We start from the raw sequence: 21,226 nt of genomic DNA on the forward strand, positions 1-21,226 counted from the left end.
CTGTGATTATTGTATTGGGTATAATCATTTAAGGAGAAGAAAAGTTGAGCATCATAGAGGTCATTTGAATGGTTTTTAATGCAGAATAGTTCACATAATACAAGTTACATGTTCAAATTGTGGCAGCAATTATTAACCTTGTGAATGAATCGGTGGAAGGTTAATTACAGTTAAACACCCTGCGATGTAGTTTAAAAATGAATTATTTCAAACTGAATTTTAGGTTCATGAACATAAGGCCAAAGGAGCAGTGATTTGAGAGAGAAGAAAGGGATTTAATAGAAAAGTACATTTTTTAAAAAGTAGCAAGAATGTTAAACATGTTCTGCAGGGGAAGAAAATCATCACCATGCATTACGATGGAAAGACTTTGTTCCTGACAAAGTGTACTATTTTGTCTCGGATTTCTTTTGTTTTAAGTCCATAGATGATCGGATTCAGAGTTGGGGGGAAAATTAACGTGGACATCCCCATGAATTTCCTTAAATGTGGTGACATGTTCTTCAGTCTGTATGATATGATGGTGAAAAGACCCAGACACTCCAACAGGAGGAAAACAGTGAGATGTGTAGCGCACGTCTGCAAGGCTTTGGCTTTTGTGTCTGATCGTCTGGATCTGAAGCACGCAATGAGGATCTGGAGATATGTATATAAAATCATCCCATTAGATATCACTTGTGTAAGAGCAACTCCTATAAGCCCAGTAATGTTGTTGATGGTTGTGTCGGCACAGACCAGAGACAGCAAACTTGGATTATCACAGTAGGGGTGTGTGAGTTCAGATCGACAGCGGGGTAAACGCAGCAGCAGGAAGAAAAGCAGAGCTATTAAAAATATGCTACTTATCCACACACATGAGATTATTTTCATAATGTGAGCATGAGTCATGACAGCGTTGTACTTCAAAGGACAACATATGGCAATGTATCTATCATATGCCATAGCAGTCAAAATGAACACTGCACCTCCTGCATAGATGTGGATAAAGAAAGCTTGGGCAACACAAGCAGAGTATTGCATTGTCCTGCTGCTCGTCAGTATTTCTTTGATGACCTGTGAGAAGAGTGCTGTGGAGCCTATCAGGTCATTGATAGGAAGGTTCAGCAGAATCAGATACATGGGTTGATGCAGAGATTTGTTCAGAACAATAGTGAGGATTAGAATGAGGTTGCAGAAAAGAATGATCATATAGCTCAGAGTTGCAAAAAGGAATGCAGGAAAGATAGTTTCAGGGGGGAGATCAAAGCGATTTAGCAGTAAAACGGATGAGACATTGTAGGGGTTGTCCATTTTTATGGTCTTCTTTCCTAGGAAATCAAAAGAAAACATAGCATAACCATTTCATACACACATTAATTACACACATTAATTCAGCAGTGAGAGAGGACATGATAGAGGACATGATAAGACCAGTAAAAGAAAGAGCAACATAAAAAAAACGATATGATAGTCCACATATATCAGTTATAGATAAAATGTAAAATTCTCACTGCAAAGGATGGAACTTACCAAATTAAGGCTTGAATGCTTCCACACCACTTCGCCTAGAATCTGAATAAATTTCACTTAAACACGACACAACATATATTATACACCGTGTGTAGGTAACATGTTAAAGTATTTTAGATTCACAGTTTTGCACTGAATCTCCACAGACAACAAAATATACAGAGGACAGACTGAAAACAAGCTGAATGACAAAGGTAGTGAATCATCATTACACCGGTGCTAGCAATACTGGCAATGATCAACTGCAAGACATTCAGAAGGATAAGCAGCTTTTTCATGATCTGACCACAACATATATTATACACCGTGTGTAGGTAACATGTTAAAGTATTTTAGATTCACAGTTTTGCACTGAATCTCCACAGACAACAAAATATACAGAGGACAGACTGAAAACAAGCTGAATGACAAAGGTAGTGAATCATCATTACACCGGTGCTAGCAATACTGGCAATGATCAACTGCAAAGACATTCAGAAGGATAAGCAGCTTTATATGATTTAGCTGAACACCCGACAAATCCCTGGAGTCTTCTGGTTTACCATTTAGTTTATGTTTAGATTGTTGTGACAGTGACTGAAGTGCTGTCTCACAGGGGGGCTCTGGAAGAATACCATCCACACATTTACATAAAGAATCACTAACAAGTCCATGTCAAGTTTAACTGTTTGAAATAGTTTATTTAAATGTTGGGAAGATTTGGAAAGGATAGAAAAGGGGGGGTCGGGGTGGTTGGATGAGGAAAAGGGGTCAAGAAGAGGGGGCTTTAAGAGGGGGTGCGGGTTGCCAAGCCATCTAGGAACCAGGAGGGAGGCGGTCAAGACTCAGAGTGGGTGTGGCTTCATCTTCCTCCCCGTGGTATGTGTGCTGGATGGCCTGGGTCCCTGCTCTGGTATCTTCTTGCCGTGGAATGGTGATGTCGAAGGCTGGGCTGCCGGTGGTCCTGTGAGAAAGGATGGTAGAGAAAGAGAGGATCTCGGGGGGAGGGTTATCAGAACTTGAGACAAACGGGAAAGAGATGGTTCGGCTTACCTATGTTGGCTTCGCAGGTGTTGGGATCAGGCAGAGGAGGTAGTTGAGTTGATTGGGTAAAGTTTTAGAAGTGGCGGAGGTGAATTCTGAGCATCTTAGGAAGCTGAAGAATGCCAGGAGGAACATCGACTCAAGGGTTGAGTCGATGAATGAAGATGAATATCCTGAGCGGAGGGTAAAGATGTAACAGGTGAGGAGGTCTGCGGTTAGGGGTAAGTGTTTATGTGCGAGCTGGGGTTCTGCTTTGTGTAGGCCTTTGATCAGCATAGTGACTGGGGGGTAGGAAATGGATGGGGCTAAAGCCCCGGAGAGCAGTTTGGCGAGGAAGTTGATGCTGCTGAGGTATACTTGGATGGTGGATGTTCAGATTTTGAGGACCGTATGGGCGTAGGTGATGAAGCTGGTTATCATGATGATGTGGTTGGAAGGAAAAGGGAGGTTGTGGAGGGTGTGGAATGACTTGAAGCTGCACCAACTGCTGTAACAGGCTGTTCAAGATGGCATGCTGGGATGAGACGACAAGGTGGAGGAGATATGGATTTACAGATAGATGGTATGGTGGGACTGGTGTCAGGTGGGGGTGTGAGCCTGGTGCCAATGACTTGAATTTTTGAAATGATAACGGGATAAGGAATCAACAATATACTTCAGATGGCTGGGAATGTGACCTGCACGGATGATGAAGTGATGCTGGGCCGAGACTAAGGTGGGGCATTGGATGAATTTCATTGTTGATAATGTCGACGGCTGTGAGGTGGTCAGAGTGTATGAGGATTACTTTTCTTGACCATTCGTGCCCCCAAAGAAGTGTGGCGATTATGACCAGGTAGAGTTCAGAGAGGGCGGAGGAAGGGCGGAGGAAGGGCGGCGGACAGAGATGATAGGTGGGAGATGAAAGAGCGGCCCTGGGGGATAATGCGGATGGCGAAGTTGAGGTGTCCGAGCAGGTAAGGGAGCTGACACTTGGTGCAGTGTTGGGCGAGGAGGTAGTTAGAAATTAACAGGGATGTGCCCAGCAGCTTCTCGGTTGGCAGGGAGGCTTGGAAGGTAAGTGAGTCGAGAGTGATGCCCAGAAATTCCAGGGATGTGCTGGGTCCTGACGTCTTTTCGGTGGAAAGGGGGACACCAAGTTGTCGGAAGGATGACTTGAGGGTGGAGAGGCCCCATGCTGGGGGGGAGTATGGCTTTGTGACTGTCAGGAAATTGTCGAGGAGGTGGACGATGTAAGGCAGGTTGTGGTTATTCAGCAGTATCAAGCAGAGGGCTTCGGAGAGTGTGTTGAATATTTTATGGGCTGCTCCTGCATCCAATAGTTAGGTGGACTGCAAAGTAGAACTGGCCTTTCCATGAGGCGCCCAAGAATTTTCAGAATTCTGGACGGATTGGCAAGACTTTGAAGACGCTGGTGATATCCACCTTTGCCAGCCAGGCACCTTGGCCGGCTAGACGAATGAGGTTTATGGCGTGGGTGATGGTGGTGTAGTTCATGGAGAAATCTGGGCTGGGGATGAGGCTGTTGATGCTGGGGGGTGGTGGTGTCATGGGGTGAAGAGGTGTTGATGATGAGCCTCTTCTTACTGGAATATTTTCTTGTGGCGGTGCTGATGGGGTGATGTTGATGAGTTTCTTAAGGTGGTGGCTTAGTCAAGGTTCATGTTTGGTGGGGTTATGGGGGCAGGTTGATCTGGCGTGGGCGCCGCTGCAGAATGAACAGGTGTGGAGGAACCGGCAGCTTGGGAGGTTGCAACCAATGTCATTAAAATTATTGCAGACCATCCTGCTGCCCTGAAAGAGTATTTCTCTCTTTTGTCGATGCCGCATGGGAGGGTGCCGTGGGTTGATGGTAATGAGCTGGTGGGTGGGGTGAGAGAGGGATTCGGGGTGAGTGTGGCTGGGTGTACGGGAGCCCCACAAAGGTTGCATGGAAGGGAGGGGCTTGCCGCAAATACTCTACAGTAGAGCTTGGAGTCCAGGGATCCCCAGTATGTGCTGTGGTTAAACTGATTGAGTTGGGCTGCAGATTGGGAGGTGAACAAGACATTGTAAGTGTAGAAACATGTGCCGTCGGACCGCAGGGTCAGGTCCAGGATGGTGGATAGGTTGTCGTCCATCTCGGCCTTGTGGTCAGGGAAGGCTGAACAAAGTGTGTCTTGGTAGAGGGAGAAAGCAAAGGGAACGTGGCGGTTGTGGGTGCCTTAGCTGGGCTGTGTTGTAGGATGTGGGAAGCTCTCTGGGGGTGATGGAGGGACATTTGGATAGCTGGAACAGATGTGCGAGGTTGGTGAAGGTACCTGATATGATCTGCTGCCTGAGGGAGGTTGAAATGGCCGAGGGGTGTGAGGATGAAGGAAGACGGGTCGGAGGCACACTGGATAACCAAGGTGGAGTTGCTGGAGGTCGGTGGGGTGATGGCAGGCGGAGCAGCTGGGCTGATGGTAGGGGGCGCTGTAGGAACAGAAAAAATAGGTGGGTGTTTGGGAAGGTAAGGGGAGGGAGGGGTAATGGGATAGAAAAGGAGAATGTTCAGAAGGGCCTGCGGTAGGCACGCCTCGACCAGCAGTGGCGGCGTTTGCAGAGGCGTGGTATGCAGTGGGTCCCTGGGCTGGGTAGCTGGATGTGGCTGCTGGAGCGAGGTTCGTGAGGTTGAAGGAAGAAGGAAGAGAAGAAATAGGGATGTTGGGATGGGGGATGCATGTGTGAGGGACGATTGTGCAGTCTGTGGGTACATGGAAGACAAAAAAGAGGAAAAGAGTTGGGTAAGGTGAGATGTGGAGGGAACAGCAAGAGAGGGCAATACAACCTGGCCTTCTGCTGGGGCTGGAAGAGGTGGCTGACCTGCTGCGATGGACTGCGTGATGATACAATCGATGCGCCGCGAGTGTGTGACACCAGGAGCGTAAGTGGAGGTAGTCAGCAGCAGGAACAGCTGGGCTTTGTTGTCAGTCCAGTGGAAAGGGATGTGCATCTCCTTGAGGGCGTGCTGGGGGCGGGCAACTGTCCAGTCGCTGATAGAAGTGATGGGGCTGGAAGATGGAGCCGGGAGCCCTGGGCTGGCAGCTCTGTGGCAGGGGGGTCGGTCGTTGCGAAGATGGTCGGTCGGAAGCACGATGCCTCGGAGACCAACTATTACCTGTACGGAAATGTGGATGGCTGTGGCCCCTGTGAGAATGTGGTGGCGTTGGAGGCATCCGGCTGGAGCCACTAGACACGGAGTAGTGGACGATTCGCTGCCAGGGGAGACAGATGGCGGAGAGCAGGCATGCCGGCTGCCTAGCTGGTCATGCCGGTTGCCCGGCTGGTCATGCCGGGGGGGAGGCAATTGCAGGCAGGGGAGTTTGTCAGTATGTTAGTTTTTTGTTTTTGAGAGAGAGATGGTTTGGCTTACTTATGTAGGCTTTGCATGTGGCGGAGGAGGTCATTGAGTTGATTGGGTGCAGGTTTTTAGATTGATAAGACGCAGGTGGTTAGGTTGATGATGCAGGTGGTTTGATTGGCTGGACCTAGGTGGCAGGTCAGGGAGCGGATTGGCATGGCCCAGTCCCTGAACCCTAGTTATAATAACTCCATATGATGATTGATTTGGTACAGAGACAGATAAAAGTAAAAATCTGTCTTTTGATTTAAAAGTATCATTGTGTACTCACAGGAGAGGGCATTACTGTGTGGCCAAACCTCAAAGCAACAGCAGAGAGAGAGGAGAGGTGACAGTAAAGAGGAAAACAACAATTGTCACACCGTGGTGAGGGGTGTCTTGTTCTGGGTTTTTGTCTTGTGATTTCCTGTTTTGTTTTGAAAAGTAACTCTCCTCTCATTTCAGGTCACTTGCCCTTCCTCAAGTGTCACCGGTCTTATTGTCTTCCCTGATTCCTGACCGTGTCCTCATGTGTTTTATAGTCTGTCACACCTTGTCTTGTGCCAGAGTGTTTTGTTTCAGCCGTGCACCTCAGCAAGTCGTCACAGTCCTAGCCTTGTCCCAAGCCTTGTTTCCCTTGTTTGTATGCCTGTATTCTTTTGCCTCTTAGAGAGTGATTTTTTTCTGTTTGTAAATCTCATAGCTCTGTCTTATAGTACAGTTTAAGGTAATAGCCAAATTGCTTATCTCCGCTGGAGCGATTTTTTTTTTTCCTTTTTTTTTTGTAAATTCCCTAGCTCAGCCTTGTAGTATAGTGTAGTTCTTAGCCATTTTAATCTGTCTCCTGTGGAGTCATATTTTGTTAGTCTTTTGCTCATAGCCTTGAAGTTCTTTTTGCCTCTGTGTTTGGAGTGTGTTTTTTGTTCTCAGTAGTATTTCTTTTCTCTTGATAGGTATTTTCTAAAGCCTTTTATTTTGTCACTCTTTGAAAGTTCAGGTCTGACAGCAATCAATTTTGGCGGCTTCTCTGAAGGCCCTTTGTGGTCAACACACCAGACACACAAGGTTTTTACAAATATTAAGAAAAAAGAATCTCAGGCCGGGAATAACACTGTCAACTCCCAGGTATGACAGGGAAAGTAACTAGGGAACATTTAATGCCTTCTAAAATGTTAGTGATTACAGTGATTCCAAGATTATTTCCATCAAGTTGCTGACACCAGCAGATTTCTCCCTCAGTAAACCTGCACTCACTCTAATAACCAGCAGGTGGCAACTCCATCTCCCAAAAAATAAGTCTGTGTGTAAGCTTGTTAGAAAATAACCCCTAACAGTTGAGATGCTGTCTAATTTACATTTTAAAAGGTTCTGACTTGAAAGAGGCTGCTCTGATATTTTCAAATCATAAAATCATGTTCCTTTTCTTACAATGATTATTGAAATGTTTGACTTTTTAAATCAGTTTCCCCAGTTACAAATATAATAGACTATTTGTCTCAACACAGTCAGATTCGCTGTTAGATTTATTTTTGTGTGATTGTTAGTGACACGGAGAAGTGAAGATCTTATTAAATCAGTGTTTCAACGTTGTTTGTCTTTTTAAAACTTCCCGTTCAGTATAGAGGGAAAAAAAATTGAATCACTTCCTGTATAACATTTAATTATTAGGAAATAACATAAGTTTCACTCAGAACATACATACATGCATACATACTGAAAATATCTTATTTGATTAATTGTTATACTATTGTATAATAAGGAGAATAAATATGAATAAATATGTATATTTAAATGTTAATGTGATTACCATAAAAAAATACAAACTTTGTTTAATTCTCACATCAATGGCTCACTTTAAGTCAGATTAATAGAAATTGTGAAATTCATCATCAAACAGTTTCACACAGAGCAGAATGTATATTTTCTGTTGTTTAAATTCAAATATGTATGCATGTGCATCACTTTCTATTAACTCACAACAATGGCGGTGTTCATATCATTCAGATATTAGAAAACCAATTTACAAACATATATATATTGAGGAAAAGCACATGATTTTTTTTGTGTATAGACGACTGTTGCTCACAGAATTCTCATGAACCCACATTTATTTTGAAGAACATTTTTATACCAGTCTTGAGTTCTTTGGTTTTCAGTCCATATATGATAGGGTCCAAAATAGGGGGGAACACTAAAATTGTAACACCAAGAGCTCTTCTAATATAAGGGGACACAATATTAATGCGGTGAGCAATGAGTGTGATAAAAGCACTGAATTCTAGAACTAAGTAAATGACTAAATGTGTGCCACATGTCTGAATGGCTTTTTTTCTGGCATCACGCTGGTTAGTCATAACACATGTACGCAAAATCTGTGCATATGTGTACAGTATCACTGACAGTGGTCCAGCTTGACATATGAATATAGTGAACAGCCCGTAGTAGTTGTTCACTCTGGTGTCGTCACAGGTCAGTTTCACAATTGATGGATTGTTACAGTACAAATCTACTACATTTGTCCTGCAAATTTTAAGCCGTGCAAGTAATGAAAGCAGCACGACCATTAGTGAAATATTGATCAACCAAATTGAAACAATAATTCTGACTAAGTTATGTGGATTCATGATGACATTATACCTTAAAGGACAACATATTGCAATGTATCTGTCATATGCCATGGCGGTCAAGGTCAGCAGGTTTCCTGTACCATAAATATGAAATAGAAAAGCCTGAATAACACATGCAGGGAGGGAAATCAGTCTGTTCTGTGTCACAATGCTGGAAACAAGCTGAGGGAAAAAGGCTGTAGCACCCAACATGTCACTGATGGGCAAGTTGAACAGCAGGATAAACATGGGCTTATGAAGATTTGCCCTACAAGCAATACTTGTTAATACCAACATGTTGCAAAACATAATAAACAGATATGTTGAAGCCCCAAACAAAAATGCTGGGTAGATGTATCTATTAGGTAAACCCAGTGTTTCCAATGTTAATAAAACTGCAGAAGATGCATTTGTGTACATCATCTTGCAGTGCTCTACAGTGTTTTGTTGTTGATGTTGCTTTCTTTTGCTGAAAACCAACTGGTAAAAGAGATATAACAAATTATAAAGTGCTGTGAAATAAATCAGCTGTGCCTCTGCTATCTCACCTCTGGTAATATGTTGTCCTATTCTCACATACAGTTGAAACCTGTTAGTTGTAAGTTGTAAGACTCAGCCTTTTATTGGCATGAAGCACATTGATATTACTCAAAACTGTGGTCCATTACATCTTGTCACAAGACTGACGTATCAGGTGCCCTGTTATCTTTGTCGGTTGAGCATGTGTCCCATGAACACGTGCTGTGTTCTAGCTGCAGTGACCCGCCCTGGACTGTCTTCACCTGGAGACTCATAAGGGAACAGCTAAAACCAGCTATCATAGCCCCAACGACCTTCAACAAGGCCCTGGAATACACAGAGATCCTGTTGGGAAGTACATTGGCTTGCACTGTTATTTCACAGCAAGAAGGTCCTTGGTTCAAATCCCACTCATGCAGGGCCTTTGTGTGAGGACTCTGCATGTTCTCCCTGTGTGTACGTGGGTTTACTCCAGGTAGTAAATCTCCAGTCACTGCCCTTCACCAAGGCACTGGCTCAGATCTGGAGAGCACATTAACTGCTGCCCACTGCTCCCTCGAGCTGGGGATGAGTACCATTTTGACTATGTTGTACGTTGTATGATATGTGATCAAATAAATGTATTTCTTCCTCCAAGTGAACAAAACTTCCTTACAAGTTAGAGGGTAGTGATTTACCTATAGGTCGAAGCCCAGTGCATACCAAAAGGGTGCCTTGGGAATATCTAAGTATACATGTACTTTTATCTAGAAACAATTTTTATTCCATTTATCCCTTTTGTGATTTGTGCACCTCAGCTCACAGTATTTGTGTTGACACTATGGTTTAGTTTACCAAAGGAATTAGGGGAGGATTCCATTTAGAATTATTTGTTATCACTATTGCTATACAGTATTCATTAAATTTTTTTTATCAAACACATTTGCACACAAAGAAAAATGTCATTGGTTCTGAGCACTAGGTATTAGAAAGTTTTGAATGAGAAGTTATATCACCTTTATTTGTTAATAGTTATTCACCAGCAACTTACAAATAGTTCACACAGAGGACAGACACATACATAAAAATATTCTCCATCATTTATGTTGATAAGGAGCAGGAATTATTTGTGTTTCCTTATTAAAAGAATCATTACACACATACACACACAGTAGAGTTATTCATGAGCAACTCACAAATAATTCACACAGAGTGTGAATTTGTTTCCTCATTTAAAGAATCATTACACACATACACACACAGTAGAGAATTAAATGTGGTGGACAACTTCAAGAGTGTAACACTTGAAATCTGCATAGAGAAAAGCAAAAAATATCTGTTATTTAGTTGTATATACAGGGCACCAGGGTCTAGTACTGAATCTTTCAGGGACTGGGTGGAGGAAATGTTTTGAAAGTAATTTTCATTTGTGGGCATTTCAACATTGATCTGTTGAATCCAAATAAACTGAAAAATTTCTGAAGGATTTATCAACACAATGTACAGTAATCCTAATAAGCAATGTCCAAAAACAAACAATGTTTAATTGTTGTGCATGTATTTATTCATGTATTTCATCGTTACTCATTATTTCTTAATAGAAAGCAAAGTGGATATGTATGTATGCATTTAAGTGTGTGTGTGTGTGTGTGTGTGTGTATGTGTGTGTGTGTGTGTGTGTGTGTGTGTGTGTGTGTGTGTGTGTGTGTGTGTGTGTGTGTGTGTGTGTGTGTTCACAGGACCAAATTGTGTCTAACTTGGAAGTCATGATTATAAAGCATTTCGTAGGAAATCCTAAAGCTCTTATGAACCCACATTTATTTTAAAGAGCATTTTTATGCCAGTCTTGAGTTCTTTGATTTTCAGTCCATATATAATAGGGTCCAAAATAGGGGGGAACACTAAAATTGTAACGCCAAGAGCTCTTCTAATATAAGGGGACACAATTTTGATGCGATGAGCAGTTAGTGTAATAAAACCACTGAATTCTAGAACTAAGTAAATGACTAAATGTGTGCCACATGTCTGAATGGCTTTTTTTCTGGCATCACGCTGGTTAGTCATAACACATGTACGCAAAATCTGTGCATATGTGTACAGTATCACTGACAGAGGTCCAGCTTGACATATGAATATAGTGAACAGTCCGTAGTAGTTGTTCACTCTGGTGTCGTCACAGGTCAGTTTCACAATTGATGGATTGTTACAGTACAAATCTACTACATTTGTCCTGCAAATTTTAAGCCGTGCAAGTAATGAAAACAGCACGACCATTAGTGAAATATTGATCGACCAAATTGAAACAATAATTTTAACTAAGGTATGTGGAGTCATGATGACATTATACTTTAAAGGATGACATATAGCAATGTATCTGTCATATGCCATGGCGGTCAAGGTCAGCAGGTTTCCTCCACCATAAATGTGAGCCAGTAAAGCCTGAATAACACATGCAGGAAAGGAGATCCGTCTGTTCTGTGTCACAATGCTGTAAACAAGCTGAGGGAAAAGAGCTGTAGCACCCAACATGTCACTGATGGGCAAGTTAAACAGCAGGATAAACATGGGCTTATGAAGATTTGCCCTACAAGCAATAGTTGTTAATACCAACATGTTGCAAAACATAATAAACAGATATGTTAAAGTCCCAAACAAAAAAGCTGGGTAGATGTATCTATTCGGTAGACCCAGTGTTTCTAATGTTAATAAAACTGCAGAAGATGCATTTGTGTACATCATCTTGCAAGTGTTAGCTTGTTGCTGTTGCTTCTTTTGCTGAAAAACAACTGTTAAAAGAGAGAAAAAAAAGCATTACATAATACATGTTAACAGACAACTGTATATTAAGTGCTATGGAATAAATCAGCTGTGCCTCTGCTATCTCACCTCTGGTAATATGTTGTCCTCTTCTCACATACAGTTCAAACCTGTTAGTTGTAAGTTGTAAGACTCAGCCTTTTATTGGCATGAAGCACATTGATATTACCCAAGACTGCAGTCCATTACATTTTGTCACAAGACTGACGTATCAGGTGCCCTGTTATCTCTGTTGGTTGAGCATGTGTCCCAAGAACCATTGCTGTGTCCTAGCTGCTGTGACCCGCCCTGGACTGTCTTCACCTGGGGACTCACAATAGAACAGCTAAGGAGCATCTCTGTATCAGGGGACCACCGACCTTCAACAAGGCCCTGGAAGACACAGAGATACTGTTGGGCAGCATGTTGGCCAGCACTGTCGCCTCACAGCAAGAATGTCATGATTTCAAATCCCACTCATGCAGGGCCTTTCTGTGCAGAGTTCGCACATTCTCCCTGTGTGTGTGTGCATGCGTGGGTTTACTCCAGGTAGTAAATCTCCAGTCACTGCCCTTCACCAAGACACTGGCTCAGATCTAAACTTGGTCCCAGAGTGGAACTCCTGCCCACGGCTCCCTCAAGTTGAGGATTAATACCAGTCTGACTATGTTATACACTGTATAATATTTGATCATAATCTGTGCATGAAATTTCATTTGTGTCACCTTTATTTTTTATTTTTTTAAGAACTTACAGAAGTTTTACATAGAGGATAGACACATACATGAAAATATTCGACATCATTTCTGTTGCTAAGGTGAAGAAATTCTTTGTATTTCATTTTTCAATAGAATCATTACACATACACACAGCAACAAACCAAATGTGGTGGACAACTTATTACAGAGTATAACAAATGAAATATTTGGTTATATATTATATATATTTGTATGTTTGTATGTATACATTTCATTTAATTATTCATTTATTTATTTATTTATTTATTTATTCATTCATGCATCTAGCTAACTGTTGATGTATTCATTAGTAATGATTAAATAAGGAAGCCTATGCTGAATTTTTAACTAAAAGATTGAAGCAGAGGGGTGGTATTAGACAAGTTTGCGTTTCCTCTGACTCTTTTTTGAACATCTCATTAGAATGGCCTGTTTTCTTTTGCAACACTCTTTTGTTGTTTCGTTTGTAGGTAAAAATAAAAAATGTACGTGTCTGACATTAAGATTTCAATCCATCAATTAACAAACAATCTCAGAAATAGCAAAAACAGTTGCTTTTTCCCAATCAACTGTTGGGCAGGCTGAGGAGTGTGATCCCCCGATAGTTGGAACACACCATCCGGTTCCCCTTTTTAAATAGTGGGACCACCACCCCAGTCTGCCAGTCCAGAGGCACTGTCCCCGACTGCCATGCAGTGTTGCAGAGACGTGTCAACCAAGACAGCCCCACAACATCCAGAGACTTGAGGTACTCAGGGCGGATCTCATCCATCCCAGGTGCTTTGCCACCGAGGAGCTTCCCGACTACCTCAGTGACTTCGGCTTGGGTGATGAATGAGTCAACCTCTGAGTCCTAAGCCTCTGCTTCCTCTATGGAGGACATGTCAGTGGGATTGAGGAGATCCTCAAAGTATTCCTTCCACCGCCCGACAATGTCCCCAGTCGAGGTCAACAGCTCCCCACCTCCACTGTAAACAGTGTTGGTGGAGGACTGCTTCCCCCTCCTGAGGCACCGGATGGTTTGCCAGAATTACCTCGAGGCCGACCGATAGTCCTCCTCCATGGCCTCCCCGAACTTTTCCCAGACCCGAGTTTTTTGCTTCCGCGACCATGCTCGCTTGGCCTGCCGGTACCCGTCAGCTGCTTCAAGAGTCCTCCGGGCCAACCAGGCTCGATAGTACTCCTTCTTCAGCTTGACAGCATCCCTTACTTCCGGAGTCCACCACCGGGTTCGGGGATTGCCGCCACAACAGGCACCGGAGACCTTACGGCCACAGCTCCGGACAGCCACGTCAACAATAGAAGTGGAGAACAATGGTCCATTCGGACTCAATATCCCCAGCCTCCCTCGGGATCAGGTCCAAGCTCTCCCGGAGGTGGGAATTGAAGACCTCTTTGACAGAGGGTTCTGCCAGACATTCCCAGCAGACCCTCACAATACGTTTGGGTCAGCCAGTTCTGTCCAGTTTCCTCCCCTGCCAGCGGATCCGACTCACCACCAGGTGGTGATCAGTTGACAGCTCAGCCCCTCTCTTCACCCAAGTGTCCAAGACATATGGCCGGAGGTCAGATGACACGACCACAAAGTCGATCATTGACCTCCGGCCTAGGGTGTCCTGGTGTCACGTGCACATATGGACACCCTTATGCTTGAACATGGTGTTCGTTATGGACTGTTATGTGACTGGCACAGAAGTCCAGTAACAAAACACCACTCTGGTTCAGATCGGGGAGGCTGTTCCTTCCAAACACACCCCTCCAGGTAACACTGTCGCTGCCCACGTGAGCGTTGAAGTCCCCCAGAAGAACGACGGAGTCCCCGGTTGGAGCACTCTCCAGTACCCCTCCCAGGGACTCCAACAAGGCCGGGTACTCTACACTGCTGTTCGGCCCATAAGCCGAAACAACAGTGAGAGACCTATCCCCGACCCGAAGGCACAGGGAAATGACCCTCTCGTTCACTGGGGTAAACTCCAACACATGGCGGCTGAGCCGAGGAGCTATAAGCGAGCCCACACCAGCTCACCGCCTCTCACCGCGGGCAACTCCAGAATAGAAGAGAGTCCAGCCTCTCTCAAGGAGTTCGGTTCCAGAGCCCAGACTGTGCGTAGAGGAGAGTCCGACTATCTCTAGCCAGTACCGCTCAACCTCTCGCACCAGCTCAGGCTCTTTCCCCCCCAATGAGGTGACATTCCATGTCCCCATGGTTAGAGACAATTACATATCAAATGCTATGAAATAAATCAACGGTGCCTCTGCTATCTCACCTCTGGTAATATGTTGTCCTATTCTCACATATAGTTGAAACCTGTTAGTTGTAAGTTGTAAGACTCAGCCTTTTATTGGCATGAAGCACATTGATATTACCCAAGACTGCAGTCCATTACATTTTGTCACAAGACTGACGTATCAGGTGCCCTGTTATCTCTGTTGGTTGAGCATGTGTCCCATGAACACATGCTGTGTCCTAGCTGCTGTGACCCGCCCTGGACTGTCTTCACCTGGGAACTCACAATAGAACAGCTAAGGAGCATCTCTGTATCAGGGGACCAACAACCTTCAACAAGGCCCTGGAAGACACAGAGATACTGTTGGGCAGCATGTTGGCCAGCACTGTTGCCTCACAGCAAGAATGTCATGATTTCAAATCCCACTCATGCAGGGCCTTTCTGTGCAGAGTTTGCACATTCTCCCTGTGTGTGTGTGTGCATGCGTGGGTTTACTCCAGGTAGTAAATCTCCAGTCACTGCCCTTCACCAAGACACTGGCTTAGATCTAAACTTGGTCCCAGAGTGGAACTCCTGCCCACGGCTCCCTCAAGTTGAGGATTAATACCAGTCTGACTATGTTATACACTGTATAATATTTGATCATAATCTGTGCATGAAATTTCATTTGTGTCACCTTTATTATTTTTTTAAGAACTTACAGAATTTTTACATAGAAGATAGACACATACATGAAAATATTCAACATCATTTCTGTTGCTAAGGTGAAGAAATTCTTTGTTTTTCATTTTTTAATAGAATCATTACACATACACACAGCAACAAACCAAATGTGGTGGACAACTTATTACAGAGTATAACAAATGAAATCTGCATAAAGAAAAACAAAGATCTGTTAATTAGTTGTATATACAGGGCACCAGGGTCCAGTATTGAATCTTTCAGGGACTGTATGGAGGAAATGTTTTGAAAGTACTTTTCAGTTGTGGGCATTTTAGTTTTGGTCTGTTGAATCCAAATAAACCAAAAAATGACTAAATAATTTATCAAAACAAAGTACATTATTTCTAATAAGCAAAGTCCAAACACAAACTGTTATTTGTTTTGTTTTTTTTTTAAATGTACAAAAACATTTGTGCTTGTTACTCATATACTTATTTATTTATTTCACATTTATTTATTCATTTTTCACTGAAGGCAAAGTGGCTTTTTGTGTGTGTGTGTGTGTGTGTGTGTGTGTGTGTGTGTGTGTGTGTGTGTGTGTGTGTGTGTGTGTGTGTGTGTGTGTGTGTGTGTCATTCTTAAATCCCTCTAACATATATACTTAAATATGGGAATAGTACATGTTTATAGAAGACAAAATTAATCAATATAGAAGCTTTAATACATATGATAATGTTGATAGATTAAGTCATATATTACAGGATATATTTGGTTATATATTATACATATTTGTATGTTTGTATGTATACATATTAGCTGGATATTAATTCATTTATTTATTTATTTACATATTTGTGTATTTATCTGTTGATGTATTCATTAGTAATGATTAAATAAGGAAGCCTATGCTGAATTATTAACTAAAAGATTGAAGCAGAGGGGATGGTATTAGACAAGTTTGTGCTTCCTCTGACTCTTTTTTGAACATCTCATTAGAATGGCCTGTTTTTTTATGCAACACTCTTTCGTTGTTTTGTTTGTAGGTAAAAATAAAAAATGTACATGTCTGACATTAAGATTTCAGTCCATCAATTAACAAACAACCTCAGAAACAGCAAAAAAAAAAAAACAGTTGCTTTGTCCAAATCAACTGTCTGATACCTTGTCCAGATTTTGTTTTTCTGGTGACCTGAGCAACATGAACCAACCTGGTATATACCCCGAAATACTTTACAACTCAACGACAACAGCCACATCAAAACGACCATAATAAGGAGAGAATAACTGCAAAGGTTTACCACAGGCAGCAACACTTACAAAACTGAAGAACTGTGTGGCCAGGTCACAACTAAAGAACTCCAGAGCTGCGCTGAGAACATCTTGTGGACTGGTCAGACACAACAAGACAGACATGGTGGTCACCTGTGAAACATGGTGGAGCTGCGATACTGTGGCATGTGTGACTACTGACAAAAGCAGAATGAATTCTAGGATGTACATAACAATTTTATATATTTGGAGACACTAGTTTTGATTACAAGTGTACTAGATTTGGATGTTTATTTGTACATATGTATAAATTTGAACAAAAAATGAATAAAGTTTTAATTCACATTTCTCTTTAAGAATATGCGAATGCTCTGCTTGAGTTCTTTGGTTTTCAGTCCATAAATAACTGGGTCCAAAAACGGGGGGAAAATTAAAACTGACACACCCAGAGCTCTTCTCAGTAAAGGGGACACACTCTCAAAGCGATGAGCGAGGAGTGTAGCCAGAGTGTTGATTTGTAGAATAAGGTAAATGGTTAAATGTGTGCCACATGTCTGAATGGCTTTTTTTCGGGCATCAGGCTGGTTAGTCATAACACATGTACGCAAAATCTGTGCATATGTGTACAGCATCACTGACAGAGGTCCAATCTGACATATGAATATAGTGAACAGTCCGTAGTAGTTGTTCAGTCTGGTGTCGTCACAGGTCAGTTTCACAATTGATGGATTGTTACAGCACAAATCTACTACATTTGTCCTGCAAATTTTAAGCCGTGCAAGTAATGAAAACAGCACGACCATTAGTGAAATATTGATCGACCATATGGAAACAATAATTTTAAGTAAGGTTTGTGGATTCATGATGTTATTATACTTTAAAGGACAACATATAGCAATGTATCTGTCATATGCCATGGCGGTCAAGGTCAGCAAGTTTCCAGTACCATAGACATGAAGCAGAAAAGCCTGAATAACACATGCAGGAAGGGAAATCAGTCTGTTCTGTGTCACAATGCTGTAAACAAGCTGAGGGAAAAAGGCTGTAGCACCCAACATGTCACTGATGGGCAAGTTGAACAGCAGGATAAACATGGGCTTATGAAGATTTGCACTACAAGCAATAGTTGTTAATACCAACAAGTTGCAAAACATAATAAACAGATATGTTAAAGTCCCAAACAAAAATGCTGGGTAGATGTATCTATTAGGTAAACCCAGTGTTTCCAATGTTAATAAAACTGAAGAAGATGCATTTGTGTACATCATCTTGCAGTGCTCTACAGTGTTTTGTTGTTGTTGCTTCTTTTGCTGAAAAAAAAACTGGTAAACGAGAAAAAAAACATAACATGATACATGTTAACAAACAATTACATATCAAATGCTGTGAAATAAATCAACTGTGCCTCTGCTATCTCACCTCTGGTAATATGTTGTCCTCTTCTCACATATAGTTGAAACCTGTTAGTTGTAAGTTGTAAGACTCAGCCTTTTATTGGCATGAAGCACATTGATATTACCCAACACTGCAGTCCATTGCATTTTGTCACAAGACTGACGTATCAGGTGCCCTGTTATCTCTGTTGGTTGAGCATGTGTCCCATGAACACGTGCTGTGTCCTAGCTGCTGTGACCCGCCCTGGACTGTCTTCACCTGGGGACTCCCAATAGAACAGCTAAGGAGCATCTCTGTATCAGGGGACCAACAACCTTCAACAAGGCCCTGGAAGACACAGAGATACTGTTGGGCGGTACACTGGCTAGCACTGTTGCCTCACAGCAAGAAGGTCTTGAGTTCAAATCCCACTCATGCAGGGCCTTTGTGTGAGGACTCTACCATTTTGACTATGTTGTACATTGTATGATATGTGATCAAATAAATGTGTTTCTTCCTCCAAGTGAACAAAACTTCCTCACAAGTTAGAGGGTAGTGATTTACCTATAGGTCGAAGCCCAGTGCATACCCAAAGAGTGCCTTGGGAATATCTAAGTATACATGTACTTTTATCTAGAAACAATTTTTATTCCATTTATCCCTTTTGTGATTTGTGCACCTCAGCTCACAGTATTTGTGTTGACACTATGGTTTAGTTTGCCAAAGGAATTAGGGGAGGATTCCATTTAGAATTATTTGTTATCACTATTGCTATACAGTATTCATTTAAAAAAAAATTTATTAAACACATTTGCACACAAAGAAAAATATCACTGGTTCTGTGCACTAGGTATTAGAAAGTTTTGAATGAGAAGTTATATCACCTTTATTTGTTAATAGTTATTCATCAGCAACTCACAAATAATTCACACAGAGTGTGAATGTGTTTCCTCATTAAAAGAATCGTTACACACATACACACACAGTAGAGAATTAAATGTGGTGGACAACTTCAAGAGTGTAACACTTGAAATCTGCATAGAGAAAAGCAAAAAATATCTGTTAATTAGTTGTATATACAGGGCACCAGGGTCTAGTACTGAATCTTTCAGGGACTGGGTGGAGGAAATGTTTTGAAAGTACTTTTCATTTGTGGGCATTTCAATATTGATCTGTTGAATCCGAATAAACTGAAAAATTAGTGAAGGATTTATCAACACAATGTACAGTATTTCTAATAAGCAATGTCCAAACACAAACTGTTTTTGAAAAAGATGTACAACACATTTGTATTTGTTGGGCACGTATTTATTCATGTATTTTATCATTATTCATCATTTTTTTTATAGAAAGCAAAGTGGGTATGTATGTAGGCATGTGTGTGCGTGTGTGTGTGTGTGTGTGTGTGTGTGTGTGTGTGTGTGTGTGTGTGTGTGTGTGTGTGTCTGTGTGTGTGTTCACAGGACCAAATTTGTGTCTTATTTGGAAGTCAGCATTAGTTCCACAAATAATCATAAAACATTTCATAGGAAAGCCTAAAGCTCTTACGAACCCACATTTATTTTGAAGAACATTTTTATACCAGTCTTGAGTTCTTTGGTTTTCAGTCCATATATAATAGGGTCCAAAATAGGGGGGAATACTAAAATTGTAACACCGAGAGCTCTTCTAATATAAGGGGACACAATTTTGATGCGATGAGCAGTTAGTGTAATACAAGCACTGAATTCTAGAACTAAGTAAATGACTAAATGTGTGCCACATGTCTGAATGGCTTTTTTTCGGGCATCACGCTGGTTAGTCATAACACATGTACGCAAAATCTGTGCATATGTGTACAGTATCACTGACAGAGGTCCAGCTTGACATATGAATATAGTGAACAGCCCGTAGTAGTTGTTCACTCTGGTGTCGTCACAGGTCAGTTTCACAATTGATGGATTGTTACAGTACAAATCTACTACATTTGTCCTGCAAATTTTAAGCCGTGCAAGTAATGAAAGCTGTACAACTATTAGTGAAATATTGATCGACCAAATTGAAACAATTATTTTAACTAAGTTATGTGGATTCATGATAACATTATACTTTAAAGGACGACATATAGCAATGTATCTGTCATATGCCATGGCAGTCAAGGTCAGCACATTTCCTGTACCATAAATGTGAGCCAGTAAAGCCTGAATAACACATGCAGGAAAGGAGATCCGTCTGTTCTGTGTCACAATGCTGTAAACAAGCTGAGGGAAAAGAGCTGTAGCACCCAACATGTCACTGATGGGCAAGTTAAACAACAGGATAAACATGGGCCTGTGCAGCTTTGCACTACAAGCAATAGTTGTTAATACCAACAAGTTGCAAAACATTATAAACAGATATGTTAAAGTCCCAAACAAAAATGCTGGGTAGATGTATCTATTAGGTAAACCCAGTGTTTCCAATGTTAATAAAACTGAGGCAGATGCATTTGTGTACATCATCTTGCAAGTGTTAGCTTGTTGCTGTTGCTTTCTTTTACTGAAAAACAACTGTTAAAATAGAAAGAAAAAACATTACATTGTACATGTGAACAGACAATTATATATTAAGTGCTATGAAATGAATCAGCTGTGCCTCTGCTATCTCACCTCTGCTAATATGTTGTCCTCTTCTCACATATAGTTGAAACCTGTTAGTTGTAAGTTGTAAGACTCAGCCTTTTATTGGCATGAAGCACATTGATATTACCCAAGACTGCAGTCCATTACATTTTGTCACAAGACTGACGTATCAGGTGCCCTGTTATCTCTGTTGGTTGAGCATGTGTCCCAAGAACCATTGCTGTGTCCTAGCTGCTGTGACCCGCCCTGGACTGTCTTCACCTGGGGACTCACAATAGAAGAGCTAAGGAGCATCTCTGTATCAGGGGACCAACAACCTTCAACAAGGCCCTGGAATACACAGAGATCCTGTTGGGAAGTACATTGGCTTGCACTGTTATTTCACAGCAAGAAGGTCCTTGGTTCAAATCCCACTCATGCAGGGCCTTTGTGTGAGGACTCTGCATGTTCTCCCTGTGTGTACGTGGGTTTACTCCAGGTAGTAAATCTCCAGTCACTGCCCTTCACCAAAGCACTGGCTCAGATCTGGAGAGCACATTAACTGCTGCCCACTGCTCCCTCG

General features: G+C 42.0%; 6 protein-coding genes across 8 annotated transcripts; all 6 read right to left on the bottom strand.

Annotated features, from left to right (window-relative positions):
• Window positions 1-354: 354 nt before the first annotated feature.
• Window positions 355-1,290, bottom strand: LOC119008065 (olfactory receptor 52B2-like). The gene has a single exon (XM_037078103.1). It carries the CDS (start codon window positions 1,288-1,290, stop codon window positions 355-357), a length of 936 nt encoding a protein of 311 aa, XP_036933998.1.
• An 894-nt stretch (window positions 1,291-2,184) lies between these two features.
• On the bottom strand, window positions 2,185-5,897 carry LOC119007719. Of its 3 annotated transcripts, none has more exons than XM_037077589.1 (5): window positions 5,377-5,897; window positions 5,096-5,257; window positions 4,833-4,986; window positions 2,542-2,705; window positions 2,185-2,452 (listed from the first exon to the last, which is right to left on the bottom strand). In XM_037077589.1, the coding sequence occupies exons 1-4, from the start codon at window positions 5,504-5,506 to the stop codon at window positions 2,672-2,674; spliced, it is 480 nt and encodes a 159-aa protein (XP_036933484.1). In that variant the 5' UTR covers window positions 5,507-5,897; the 3' UTR covers window positions 2,185-2,452; window positions 2,542-2,671. The 3 variants fall into 3 exon arrangements, with proteins under 3 accessions (XP_036933484.1, XP_036933470.1, XP_036933477.1); XM_037077575.1 differs by having other exon boundaries at window positions 5,088-5,257; XM_037077582.1 differs by lacking the exon at window positions 5,096-5,257 and having other exon boundaries at window positions 5,342-5,897.
• A 2,089-nt stretch (window positions 5,898-7,986) lies between these two features.
• LOC119007861 (putative gustatory receptor clone PTE01) lies at window positions 7,987-8,919 on the bottom strand. The gene has a single exon (XM_037077794.1). It carries the CDS (start codon window positions 8,917-8,919, stop codon window positions 7,987-7,989), a length of 933 nt encoding a protein of 310 aa, XP_036933689.1.
• Window positions 8,920-10,800: 1,881 nt separating this feature from the next.
• On the bottom strand, window positions 10,801-11,733 carry LOC119007866 (putative gustatory receptor clone PTE01). Its single transcript, XM_037077806.1, has one exon. The coding sequence runs from the start codon at window positions 11,731-11,733 to the stop codon at window positions 10,801-10,803; it is 933 nt and encodes a 310-aa protein (XP_036933701.1).
• Window positions 11,734-17,025: 5,292 nt separating this feature from the next.
• On the bottom strand, window positions 17,026-17,955 carry LOC119007886 (putative gustatory receptor clone PTE01). The gene has a single exon (XM_037077838.1). The coding sequence runs from the start codon at window positions 17,953-17,955 to the stop codon at window positions 17,026-17,028; it is 930 nt and encodes a 309-aa protein (XP_036933733.1).
• Window positions 17,956-19,608: 1,653 nt separating this feature from the next.
• On the bottom strand, window positions 19,609-20,541 carry LOC119007895 (putative gustatory receptor clone PTE01). The gene has a single exon (XM_037077848.1). It carries the CDS (start codon window positions 20,539-20,541, stop codon window positions 19,609-19,611), a length of 933 nt encoding a protein of 310 aa, XP_036933743.1.
• Window positions 20,542-21,226: the final 685 nt, after the last annotated feature.

Source organism: Acanthopagrus latus, chromosome 2 (genome assembly GCF_904848185.1).
Source record: "Acanthopagrus latus isolate v.2019 chromosome 2, fAcaLat1.1, whole genome shotgun sequence".
NCBI classification, from domain to species: Eukaryota; Metazoa; Chordata; class Actinopteri; order Spariformes; family Sparidae; genus Acanthopagrus; species Acanthopagrus latus.

Excerpts from the sequence above, each read along its gene's own strand:
- LOC119008065 (XM_037078103.1), bottom strand. The coding sequence starts at position 1,290 with ATGGACAACCCCTACAATGTCTCATCCGTTTTACTGCTAAATCGCTTT.
- LOC119007719 (XM_037077575.1), bottom strand. The coding sequence starts at position 5,506 with ATGCACATCCCTTTCCACTGGACTGACAACAAAGCCCAGCTGTTCCTG. Across the intron at positions 5,258-5,376 it reads CACGCAGTCCATCGCAGCAG|ACTGCACAATCGTCCCTCAC; the intron begins GTCAGCCACCTC and ends ATGTACCCACAG. Across the intron at positions 4,987-5,087 it reads CCGCCACTGCTGGTCGAGGC|CGCCCCCTACCATCAGCCCA; the intron begins GTGCCTACCGCA and ends CTGTTCCTACAG.
- LOC119007861 (XM_037077794.1), bottom strand. The coding sequence starts at position 8,919 with ATGTACACAAATGCATCTTCTGCAGTTTTATTAACATTGGAAACACTG.
- LOC119007866 (XM_037077806.1), bottom strand. The coding sequence starts at position 11,733 with ATGTACACAAATGCATCTTCTGCAGTTTTATTAACATTAGAAACACTG.
- LOC119007886 (XM_037077838.1), bottom strand. The coding sequence starts at position 17,955 with ATGTACACAAATGCATCTTCTTCAGTTTTATTAACATTGGAAACACTG.
- LOC119007895 (XM_037077848.1), bottom strand. The coding sequence starts at position 20,541 with ATGTACACAAATGCATCTGCCTCAGTTTTATTAACATTGGAAACACTG.